General features: G+C 44.3%; 1 protein-coding gene across 1 annotated transcript in view; it reads right to left on the reverse strand.

The window, feature by feature from the left end:
• EML1 (EMAP like 1) overlaps window positions 1–12,403 on the reverse strand; it is a 98,389-nt gene that overhangs the window by 44,363 nt on the left and 41,623 nt on the right. The window contains 1 exon segment of the mRNA XM_036411759.2: window positions 4,425–4,560. Coding sequence (XP_036267652.1) covers window positions 4,425–4,560 — 136 coding nt within the window.

A 12,403-nucleotide genomic window follows, 5' to 3' on the forward strand; every position in this document is an offset into this window, starting at 1 on the left:
CCACAGGTAGCCACCTGCCTGAGCCAGAGAGGGGACAGGCTCACTCCGGATAAAGGGCAGGAGCCACTGGCCTTCCTCTGCTGACAGGAGACTATTGCCATCTCTATTCTGCTGCGAGAACAGACTCAGAGCACGAATTTAACACCACATGTCAATGCACCTCAAGGATAAGAATATTAGAAGTGAACATTTAAAAACAAACAGCAGATTTTGTTTTTCTATTCTGTAAGTGCACGGCTTTGGCATCTATAAAAGGTGCATTTCTAACAAGTGCGACCACCTTTCCTGAGGACCATCAGCTGCCCGTGACCGTCCTGCCTTCCACCCCGAGCGGAGTGATTTTAAAATAATGCTCTGTGTCTGCACCAGCTTTGTTCTCTCCGTCTCTGCCCTCACAGCGCCGCCCCGTTGTCAAACCCCGCTTAGGAGTGGGAAGAACGAGGGATGTCTGCGTTGAGCCCACGGAAGTGTTACTCCATTGTCAGCTCCGGCGCTCCCACCGAGCAAGGTGTGACCTACAACATCTTCCCGGATCTCCTGTCTTTTTCCCTTTGACGAATGGAAACAAAGCTTTTTCCCAAGGAGGCCAGATCCAGCCCTCCGTCCAAGTCTTAATTGACAACACAAAGCACAACCACTGGGTCCTGGACCGTTTCCAGCGGATTTTGTTCTTTAGCGCTGGGCTGAGCCCCCAGGAAAGAAAATAAACAGACCCATCCGCGCACCACAGATGCTCCAGCTCGGTTCATTTGGAAGTCCGATGACAGGAACATTTCTACACGCTTGTAAACATATTTGAAGTGCTTGGAAGTTGTTTTAAATCCTAATATTTACAATGCCCGATTTCCCCCCCCCCCCCCTTTGTTTCCAAAATTCTCTCCTAATGAGAGACTGTAAGAACTTTACAAACATGGAGTAACCATCAGACGCTACTGCTTGGGTTTCCAACTCCCAAACGATGGGAACACACCCCCACAGAAGCCGGAAAAGCCAGAGAAAAAACATATCCCTACACTCGACACAGAAACCAAGCATCTTGGACACTCAAACTTAGAAAACTATGCATTTCTAATTGGCAGCTAGATAATTACTTATACTTTTATTTTTAAGCTCTGAAAAGAATTTCTTTTAAGTTTCAAGTATATAAAAGAGGCATAAATTATAAAATTACATTTTCTTCAAGAAAAAAGGGAATCTCATTTTTCTTCCCTGCCCATTAACTATTTGCTCTTTAAAAGAGTCGATCTAAAGATTAAACAACTCACTCTTCAACAACTCATGGGTCAAAGAAGACATCAGTATAGAACTTAGAAAATATCTGCAGACAAACAGAAATAAAAAACAAAACATACTATTGTAAAACTTATGGGATGAGAAAAAAGCAGTATTAAGAGGAAAATTTATAGCCATAACCACTTACACTAAAAAGAAAAAGGATCTCAAATCAACAACCTAATTTTAAACCACAAGCAATTAGAAATAGAAAAACACAAAAGTTAGCAAAAGTAAGGAGATAATAAGGAGTACAGCAGAGATAAATAAAATAGAGAATAGAAAAACAAAATCAGTGAAATCAAGAATTTTTTTTAAAAAGTTCAACAAACTTACAAATCCTTAGCTTGATTAAGGAAAAGAGAGAAGACACAACTAAAGTGAGAAATAAAAGTTATCACAGAAAGAAAAAGGACTATAAGAGACTACTGTGAACAAATATATGCCAACAAACTGCTAACCTAGAGGAAATGGACAAATTCTTCAATACATGCAACCTACTGAGACGGAATCATAAACAAATAAAAATTCTGAACACATCTATGACTGGGAGGACATGGAAGCAGTAATCAAAACTCTGACAACAAAGTAAAGCCCAGGGCCAGATGGCCTCACTAAAGGATTCCACCAAATATTTAAAGAGGAATTAATACCAGTCCTCTCCAAACTCTTCCAAAGAATTGAAGGGGGCGGGGGAGGAGGGGCGTTTCCAATTTCATTCTATGAGGGCAGCGGTATTCTGATACCAAAACCAAACAAAGACACAAGAAATATTACACAGACTGATATTCCTGATGAACAGGGATGCAAAAATCCGCAACAAATTAAGACCAAACTGAATTGAATAGTACTTAAAATAATTATATATATTATACCATGACCAAGTGGGACTCACATTTGGAAAGCAAGGATTGGCCTATGAAAAGCAATCAATGTAATACACAGCATTAACAGAATGAAGGACAAATACCAAATGTTTGTCTTGATTGATACAGAAAAAGTACTTGGCAAAATTCAACATCCTTTTATATGAAAAATACTCGATAAGCTAGCATAGAAGGAAAATACCATAACATAGTGAGAGCAATCTGCGAGAAGCCCACCACTCACGTCATATTCAGTGCTGAAAGACAGAGTTTTCCTTCTGAGGACAGGAACAAAGCAAGGAGACCCACTGTCCCCACCACTACTCCGCACAGCCCTGGAGGTCCAACCAGTGCAATTAGACAAGAAAAACGAATTAAAGGGATCTAAATTAAAAAGGATGACATAAAATTACCTGTTTGCAGAGAACATAACCTTACATGTAAAAAACACGAAAGATTCCACACACAAAAAATTTAAAACGAATAAACAATTTCAGTGAAGTTACAGATAGAAAAATCAATACACAAAAATCAGTTGCATGTCTATACACTAACAACAGCTAATCCAAAAAGGAAATTAAGAAAACAATATTTGTTATAGCATCAAAAAGAATAAAATACTTAATAAAAATTTAACCAAGGAAGAGGTAGAAGAGGGTAAAGAGGGAATAATTGGTGATGGAAGGAGACTTGACTTGGGGTGGTGAACACACAACTCACTATATAGATGGTGTATTATAGCATTGTACACCTGAAACCTATATAATTTTATTAACCAGTATCACCCCAATAAATTCAATAAAAAATAAAGAAAATAACAAAACATTTCTAAAAAAAATTGAAAGATGATAAATGGAAGCACATCCCATATTCGTGGATTAGAACTCTTACTACTGTTAAGATGTCTATCCCACCCAAAGTAATCTACAGAGTCAGTATAATCCCTATCAAAATCTCAATGGCATGTTTTTGGTAAAAACAGGAAAAAAATTGTAAAATTCATAAGAAATCTCAGGGGACCTCAAACAGCCAAAATAAACTTGAAAAGGAATGAAGTTAGAGGCCTTACACTTCCTGACTTCAAAATATACTACAAAATAACAGTAATCAAATTGCTGTGGTATCTTTATTGGCATAAAGACAGATAATACAGACCAATGGGAGAAAACAGAGAGCTCAGAAATAAACCATTGTGCATACGGCCAAATGACTTTTGGCAAAGATGGCAGGACTACACAAGGGGAAAAGGACAGTCTTTTCAACAAATGGCACATGGAAAATTGGCTATCTACATGCAAAAGAATGAAGGTGGACTGTAACAATAAGGTTGTGGTAACCTGAATTTTGCCATGTGCCAAGTGTAGAGCTGGGAACAGCATTTTACTTTTTACCTGGGTTATTCCCCATTTCCCCCCCAAAAAAGAGAACTGTAAGAAAAAAAATACAAGACGGGACAGTGTGGTTTTAGCTAATGGGTTTTTCAAAGGTACTATGATTAAATTTTACAGGGATGTGAAATACAGCACAGGGAATAGAGTCAGTAACATGGTAATGATTATGTATGGAACCAGCTGGGTATTGGGCTTATCAGGGGAACATTTCATAAACTGTATAAATGCCTAACTGCTAGGCAGGTAGCAAAAAAAGTGATGAAATTTTAAAAAGCAGAATAATAAATCTATATGATTTCTGTTACGGCAACACACCAAATATTATACTTCCAAAAGCTTTAATCAGAGGAGAAATTGTAAAGTGTCATATAAAAACAAGAATATTTTTCAAAAGATAGCCTTTAAAAAAAATTTTTTTTTATAGATTTCAGAGAGGAAGGGAAAGGGAAAGAGAGATAGAAAAATCAATGATGAGAAAGAATCCTGATTAGCTGCCTATTGTATGCTCCCTACTGGAGATTAAGCCCGCCCTTCACTGGAATAGAACCTGGGACCCTACAGTCCGAAGGCCCACGCTCTATCCGCTGAGCCAAACAGCTTAGGGCAGGAATACATATTTAAACACCTGAGATCGCCGAAACTGGTTTGGCTCAGCAGATAGAGCGTCGTGGTCCCGGGTTCGATTCCAGTCAAGGGCATGTACATTGGTTGCGGGCACATCCCCAGTAGGGGGTGTGCAGGAGGCAGCTGGTCGATGTTTCTCTCTCATTGACATTTCTATCCCTCTCCCTTCCTCTCTGTGGAAAATCAATAAAATTGATTTAGAAAAAATAAATAAAATAAACACCTGAGATGGATCTGCTTTTAGACTTTCTGTAAGTCACTCTGTGCCTACCTTTTGGTTATTGCCGGCATAGCAGTTTCTTTCCTGGTCCCGGAGGGGGACGGCAGAGAGCCACTAGGCTTCTTTGGTAACACGGTTCCGTTGTTGACGGTGGTTCTTAGAGGCAAGGTCTGCACCAGGGGTCTTGCTGTAAGACAAGCAGAGAAGGAAATCAGAACGGGCCCAGTGTCAAGGTAACTCCTTAAGAAAGGAACCGATGTTTACCAATGCGAGCAAAAATGAACCAAGGGACAAAGGCAACTCACTGGGGATTTTTATTTTTAACAAGTGGTGCTGGAACACAGCACCCAGACACCAACCCCACACCTTATTCAGAAACACACTCAAAACGGACCGCAGAGCTAAGTGTAAAAGGCCAAGCTATACAACTTCTAGATGAAAACATGGGAGAAATGCGACCTGGGTCTGGAGATGACTTTTTTTTTTTTAGATACAACACCAAATGGGCAATCCATAAAGAAAAAATCAGTAGCTAGGACTTCATTAACATTATAAAAATTTTCGCTCTGTGAAAGACATTGTGAAGAGGATAAAAAGAGAAGTCACATCCTCGGAGAAAATATTGGCAAACCGCATAACTGATAAAGGATCTGTACACAGAATATTAAAAACAAAACAACAAACCAACACATCTAAAAACAACAGTAAGCAAACGAACAGCCCATTTAAAAAAAAAAAAAAAAGGCGAAAGATCTGAACAGACCCCTCACCAAAGAAGATGCACAGATGGCAAATAAGCATATGAAAAGATGCTTAGCATCTTTTGTCAGTAGGGAAATGCAAATTAAAACAATAATGAGATATCTCTAAACACCTATTAGGATGGCCAAACTCCAGAAAACAGACAAAACACCAACTGCTGGCCAGGCACTGAGCCGCAGGAACTCGGCCTTGCTGGTGGGATGCAGAAGTGCAGGCACCGCGGGAGACAGTCTGGCGGCTGCTGTATATAGCTTCACTAGACAATCCAGCGATTGAGTGACACGAGGTATTTACCCAATGATCGGAAAACTTATGTCTATATAAACCTGCATTTAATATTTACAGCAGCTTTATTCATAACTGTCAACAACCAGAAGCAACCAAGCTATCCTCCCACTGGTGAGTGGATAAACAAACTCTGGTATGTCCATACAATGGCATATGACTCGGCAAAAAGGGCAATGAGCCCGTCCATAGGCAACACGGATGAGCCTTATTTTTTTTAAAATATATTTTATTGATTTTTTTTTTTTACAGAGAGGAAGGGAGAGGGATAGAGAGCTAGAAACGTCGATGAGAGAGAAACATCGACCAGCTGCCTCTTGCACACCCCCTACCTGGGCCGTGCCCGCAACCAATGTATATGCCCTTGACGGGAATCAAACCTGGGACCTTTCAGTCCGCAGACCGACGTTCTACCACTGAGCCAAACCGGTTTCAGCTGGATGAGCCCTATTTCTATGTCGCTAAGTGAAAGGAGCCGGTCTGAAAGGCTACAGATTGTAGCCTCACATGACGTTCTATAAAAGGCAAACCTACGGGGACCAAGACCAGCTTGGGGGTTGCCAGAGTTTATCGGTGGTGACGGTGAGGGGAGGAGTTGGCCAGGCAAAGCATCAGAGACTTTCTAGGGTGGTCAAACTATTCTGAAGACTACTGTGGTGGTGAAAGGCGACACTATGCGTTTGTCAAAGCCTAGCATGACCGGGAATGCATGCAAATAAAATCACTTAGGAGATGGGGAACTCCAGGATGGGACAAAAGAATCTAACTTACTACAAAGACACGTTCCAGCCTCCGAGATGGGAGTGCAGAGGAAAGGTGCTGACCAGCGATTCTGGGAGTGAGTGGAGGCTGTGAGATCACGGAAGTAACTGCCTGGAGCCCTGGGTTCTACTTAGTCAAGCTGCTCTCCATGGGGGCACAACTCTGAAACACTGTACATAAACACTGGATGGAACAAGTGAGCAAATGCATGGAGGACGGCTGGAGGCAGGCTTCTCGCAGTCTGAGAGGGCGGTAAAGGCCAGCAGGGGCAGGCTGGAAGGAGCAGGTGGTGGTGGGGCAGACAGACAGGAGGCGTGGGAGGAAGCCACGTCTAGCTGGATAGAGCTACAGATACAAAATCGTAGACACGCGTGTGTACACAGGCTGGTATAAACACATGGATTTCCCAGCTCTGTCTGCTGAGAGCTGAAAGCAGGGACATCCAGGGCCCAAACCTCGGTTTCTAATATCATTCTACAATGAAAGACAGTCAAAGGGAGGCAGGAGCCAACGGACAGCTCCTGACGGCCAGAGCTGGGACAATGTGAGCAACGCAATAAAGCTGCATTGGACTGTGGCCCCAGGTTTAACATAAACGCCTGAGTCCACAGGCGTGCCCGTAAGTGCCTGAGGAAATGGCTGAAGGGGGAGGAGAGGCAAATGCCCCTCGCAGTCAGTCCCCTGGGTCTTGGCTGGCTCTCTGGACTGGAGGCTCCGGGAAGTGGCACCTGTGAGACCCCCGACCCTGGAGGTAGTCAACATGTGTCTGTGGACCAGGCTGCATTAAATTCCGGTAACAGCCGAAGCCGGTTTGGCTCAGTGGTAGAGCATCGGTCTGCGGACTGAAAGATCCCAGGTTCGATTCCGGTCAAGGGCATGTACCTTGGTTGCGGGCACATCCCCCCGGTAGGGGGTGTGCAAGAGGCAGCTGGTCGATGTTTCTCTCTCATCGACATTTCTAGCTCTCTATCCCTCTCTCTTCCTCTCTGTAAAAATCAATAAAATATATATATAAATAAATAAATAAATAAATTCCGGTAACACATCCCTGTTTCAAAGAAAAGGCGTGACGTTGCCATCTCTGAGTCACTCCCACATTTTGTCCCTTCGGGTCCGGGGTGCCTAGCACACCCCGATGGGCAGTGACCACAGGGAGGACCCCGGGCCCTTTTTCCTAACCCATCAAGTCGGGGCTTCAGTCTGGAAGTGCTCCATGGGCATCTCCTCCCGCTCGGAGGTCTATGGTACGAACTCATGAGAGAACGGGCTCTGAAAAGCAACACTCTGGTGGGTTCTCTGACTCGCCAACCCACAGGAAGTGAAAGGAGAAGAGTCTGAGGCGGAAGTGGACAGGCCCAGGGGACGGGGAGGTGAGGAGATCGGGGAGCTGGAGACCCGGGCACAGGTGTGGCACTGGGCCAGCAGGGACTGGGCATGCAGAATGTCCCTGCACACTGCCCGGAGCAAAATCCCTGCAGCCGACTCCATGGTTGAGGGCGGCCACCTCTGGCTCTGAGGTGCTCCGGATGTCAGGTCTAAATCATGCACAAGCAGGCCTGAAGGGAACATGCTTCTCACCTTTCTAAGTGGTAGACTGGAGGAACCAGATTTCAAAAAGCACTGTCCATGAGAATACATGTTCAAAATGACGTTGATACAAATATGGACATTCGAGCATAGCTGGTCAAATCGATCAATGCCTATTATGACATTGATATCAAGTTATGATCTAAGATCAAGAAACCCTTTGAGTTTATAGTAACAACTCAATGTGCAGCATTTGAGAAGTAAAACTTTCCACTAGGCCTAAAAATAAATTTAATTATGCAAAGCATGACTATGCATGTGATTACATGTGATATCCAGTTTAGCATATCTGACCTAGCATATGGACCTAGAATTCCCAATTATCTTTTTAAAAACTTAAAATTTGTCTATATTTGGAATTGGAGAAGGCTCCCTGCTTTTGCTAAATTGTAAGACAAAGTAGATAACTGATTAAGTGCTGTCACCAGTACCCAGGGAAATTGCAGATTCGTCTACCTTTGATTCAGTAACCCCACTTCCAGGAATCCACCCTAAAGTGGATGTACTGGGATAACACAACATGCCGTATGTACAATTATTTTTATATTATTTGTAAAACAAAGAACCGCCAATAGGGACTGGCATCACCTATGGCTCATCCCCACAGTGGAATACTATGCAATGGTGCAAAAGGAAAGAGGAAGGCCTCTATACACAGCAGTGAAAAGAGCAAGGTACAGAATAGTGCGTAACTATACCTCCTACCTACTGTGCCAGAAGTCTGCAGATTTAAAATGCTAACTCTTATTATATCATTTGAAAAAGATTTTGAAATGACAGATGCACATGAATCAAGTTTTAATATACTTGAGGCTATCTATGGAACCATGATTATTTATGTGACTTCCCAGGCCGAGGGCTAGTGGTGCAAGAATCCTGTAACACTGAAAATTCAATGTAATGGAAATTACACAAAAAGGGATGAAATGTGGATGCATGCTTGGACATGCATGAACTCTCAATGCTGACCGAGAGAAGACAGAGGTAAAAGGCCTCATATTGATGAAGTGTCCGGAATACTGAAATCCATTCAGACAGTAAATTCACGTTGGCAGCGAGGGTAGAGGGAGGGAGAAGGGGAAATGAATGCTAATGGGCGTGGGTATTTTTTGGGTGGTAAAATGTTCTACAATTAGATAGTGAGGATGGCTATACAATTTTGTGAAACTAAAACCAATGAATTGTACACTTTAAAAGGGTGAATTTTATGTTATGTGAATTATATTTCAACTAGAGGCCTGGTACATAAAATTCATGCATGGGGGGAGCGTGTCCCTCAGCCCAGCCTGTACCCTCTCCAATCCGGGACCTCTCGGGGGATGTCCGTCTGCCTCTCAAAATCCAGGACAGCTGATTTTTAACCACTCACCTGCCTGCCTGCCTGATTGCCCCTAACCCCTCTGCCTGCCTGCCTGATTGTCCCTACCTGTGCTCAAATTTCGTGCACCGGGCCCCTAGTAATAAATAAAACAAAATTGATACATGTTGATATATAATGAAGCAACTACAAAATAAGAAGTATTTTTCTTTCTACTTTTACTATATACACGTGTATATTTTCATAAAACAAAGTTTAAAAACAATCTTTCTTAGTCTCTGAAAAAGTGACTATACCTACTAAGCCTTTTCTATACATCACTAAAGAATTCCTACCTAAACTGGGGAGGGAGCTAGTGAGAAACAGAAGGAACTGTGGTGTGCGCTGCACAACAGGAAGCAGAAGTGATTTTCTCTAATAACTGACGGATAAGGCCAGAGAAAAGGAGAGAGCGCAGTTGATGAGAGAGAGGGGGGGGGGGGGGAATTGCACTGTAACTGTGGTTAACCAGGATAAAGAACTAAGTTAGTTATTCATCAGTGTAACTCCCTGCAAATTTGCTGGTTGTATGTATCTAATAAGATCTGTGAAGGGACCACGACACTGTATTTCACACAATTATGTGCAGAATATGACCTGCTGTACTTGGGATGCTTTGCAACTCAAATCAGTTCTTGAGAAAAGAACTCTCATTGCTAGTCATATAGTTATTCATTGATTAAATATTTGACTTCATTTGAATAATCTCATTTAAATAATATTGCCAAGAGGTGACCACAGCAAGATGGTGGAAAGAACCCCCTCGTGTGTCCATCGGGCTTGGGGTCCACACTCAGATCCCCCGCTTCACTAGTCCTGTAGCCTAGGGAAGATTATTCAGTCTCCTGGAGGCTGCTTCTTCCTCTCTGAAATGGGCATGTTAACACTTCCCACAGAGGATGTGGGAGGTGAGGTGAGCTGGTCTTCCCAAATATCTACTGCAAAGCCCGGCCGGGCCGGCTAGTGAGTGGCAGCCGCGGTGACATTTTAAGCATTAGGAGAAGTGCCCGGTAGCAGAGCCTACATTGTTAAAGGTCACTGGCACCGCCACCAGGGTGTTTGGGTAGATTGATTAAGTCTCTGGTCACCAATATGGCTGCTAATAAAAAAGCCTGCGAAGGGACAGGAAAGTTTACAAAAGGCAAGCTGTCCAATCCCAGCAAAGTTAAAGTGAGCCTCAGGAGCTACTCGCCGGGTAATGCCAACGAAGCCCACAGCCCAGATGCTGGGGCAACACCTACACTGCAGCCCACATTCCACATGTGAAAGCCCACGCCGCCCTCCTGGCACTGACAGAAGTTAGCCGAGCACGTGTGCATGGATCCGTTATTCACTTAACAAATTCGTGAAGCACGGGAGCTGACTCCAGGCCCGGAAGTCAGCTGAGAGCCTGCCGCTGGCCTCTGAGCACTGAAGGTCAGGTTCGGTGAGGACGGAGTCGCTTTTAGACAGAAATGTCTTTTGCTTTTGAAGGAATATACATCAAAGAACTTTGAGAAGCCAACTAAAAGTAAAAACATAAAAACAAAAACAAAAACTACAAGAAAAAGATCCTATTCCTACCACTGAGGGGGAAAACCAGTAATAACTGTCGGTATAGTGCTTTCAGATGTTTGCACAGCTTTGGGCTATGCCATTGGAATGACCCAGTGTATACAGTTTGATATCCTGCTTTGGACTCCTAATTCAAAAACATAATACACGAGCATTTCCCTGTTGTGACCAATCAGACATTTTTAAAGATACTCAGCCCCAGGCCCGCTAATGAGTGGCAGCTCGTTAGGAGGAGCCAGTTTTCTGGCCATGCCCGGTGCTTGCTTCCCTATTGTTTCCCATCCAATGCCCCCTTGTGCATAAGGCCACAATGAGCCCCTTTATACACTGTACACATTCTGTATTTACACTCACAACAGCAACAGAGAAAGGGGCAGTTCCTGTCATTCTTCCAGCAGTGAGTGCAGCCCCGCGCAGCCACGACCCTGAGAAAACCTGAGTGTTAGCGGGAGTTTCAGAATGCCTGCCCTGCCAGCGGGCTGGTTCTCGCGCCTCCGCTCTATGGGAACCCCCGTTGGCAAATCTTCCCGTCTGCCTGTGGGCCCACCCTGGACAAAGCTAACTTTGCAGGCAGACCTTCTCCACAGTAAAGACACAGGCGAGGGCAACCAGTTCCTAATGTTAGAAAATATGTGAAAGGAAAAGGAAAAAGAGAGAGCACCGCCTGAGGGGCTCGGCTGAGCCTGGCCCAAGAGCCAGTATCGCGGGGTTAGCAGCGTTGGAGAATGAGTGCAGGAGGCCATTCTCAGGAAGGGAGAATGTTGTAAGAAAAAAAAAAGGAGAATAGCCTGAGACACACTGCCTCTGGCCCGCAGGCATGTGTGGGGTGGCCAGTCTCCCGTCTCAGGAAGCCTCGCACTTGATCTGAGTGGGTCCTGTCGGAGACCACAGCTCTCACTGTCACGCTGGCTCAGTCCTACGAAGGAAGACCAGTGAGTCCCCCGCTCAGACGGCCTGCCTTCCCTCCAGCGAGTGGAGAGGAACTGAACCATCGTTCACAGCCCCGCAGGCCACGCTGAGGCCAGTGAGAGGACGGGCAGTCTGACAGCCGGGGACAGGACAGCGCCGGCCACGGCTCACCCTGCACCTGCTCTGAGCGCTGGATGCTGACTGCGGCCCGGCCACCGTTCCTGCCGCTGCGAACCCACAGCGATGTGCACCAAGTGAAGCCTGGTAGCAATCATCTCAGGTAGAAACTGCAGCTTTAGCTTTAACTTTAACCCTGCTGTTTTGGGTTCTGTACTTATTTGCTTGCTAAAACAACAGAAAAGGTATTTTGATTTTCTGAACTTATGTCTGCTATCCCAATCGATTGGTACTCCATGGATGGTGGTTTGAATATCCCACTGATGGTGATCTCACTGGTTATCGAAGCACATTCCTCTGTACCTGGGAACCAGGACAGCACAGTTACCCTAAATTGCTCCAGATAATGTGTTCCGGTTGACTCAGTGGTCCCAAGACCCAAAACTATACTTAATCTTTACAGAGAACTAACTTGCTCAATTTCGCTTCTGCAACTGCTTTATGCAAACCAGGTTCCTCATTCCAAACCCAAAGATGTAATTGATACCTTTGTGATATTGTATATACGCCAGAATTGGCGAGCATTTCAGGGCTGCGAGATTTGGAGTGTTGAGTGCCCCCTTGTAAGCCGCCGGCCTTTAATAAATGACTCCTTAATTCGGCTTCGTGATTGAGGCGTCCTTTGTGAGATTCAGGG

This window comes from Pipistrellus kuhlii, unplaced genomic scaffold, assembly GCF_014108245.1.
Source record: "Pipistrellus kuhlii isolate mPipKuh1 unplaced genomic scaffold, mPipKuh1.p scaffold_m20_p_41, whole genome shotgun sequence".
NCBI lineage: Eukaryota > Metazoa > Chordata > Mammalia > Chiroptera > Vespertilionidae > Pipistrellus > Pipistrellus kuhlii.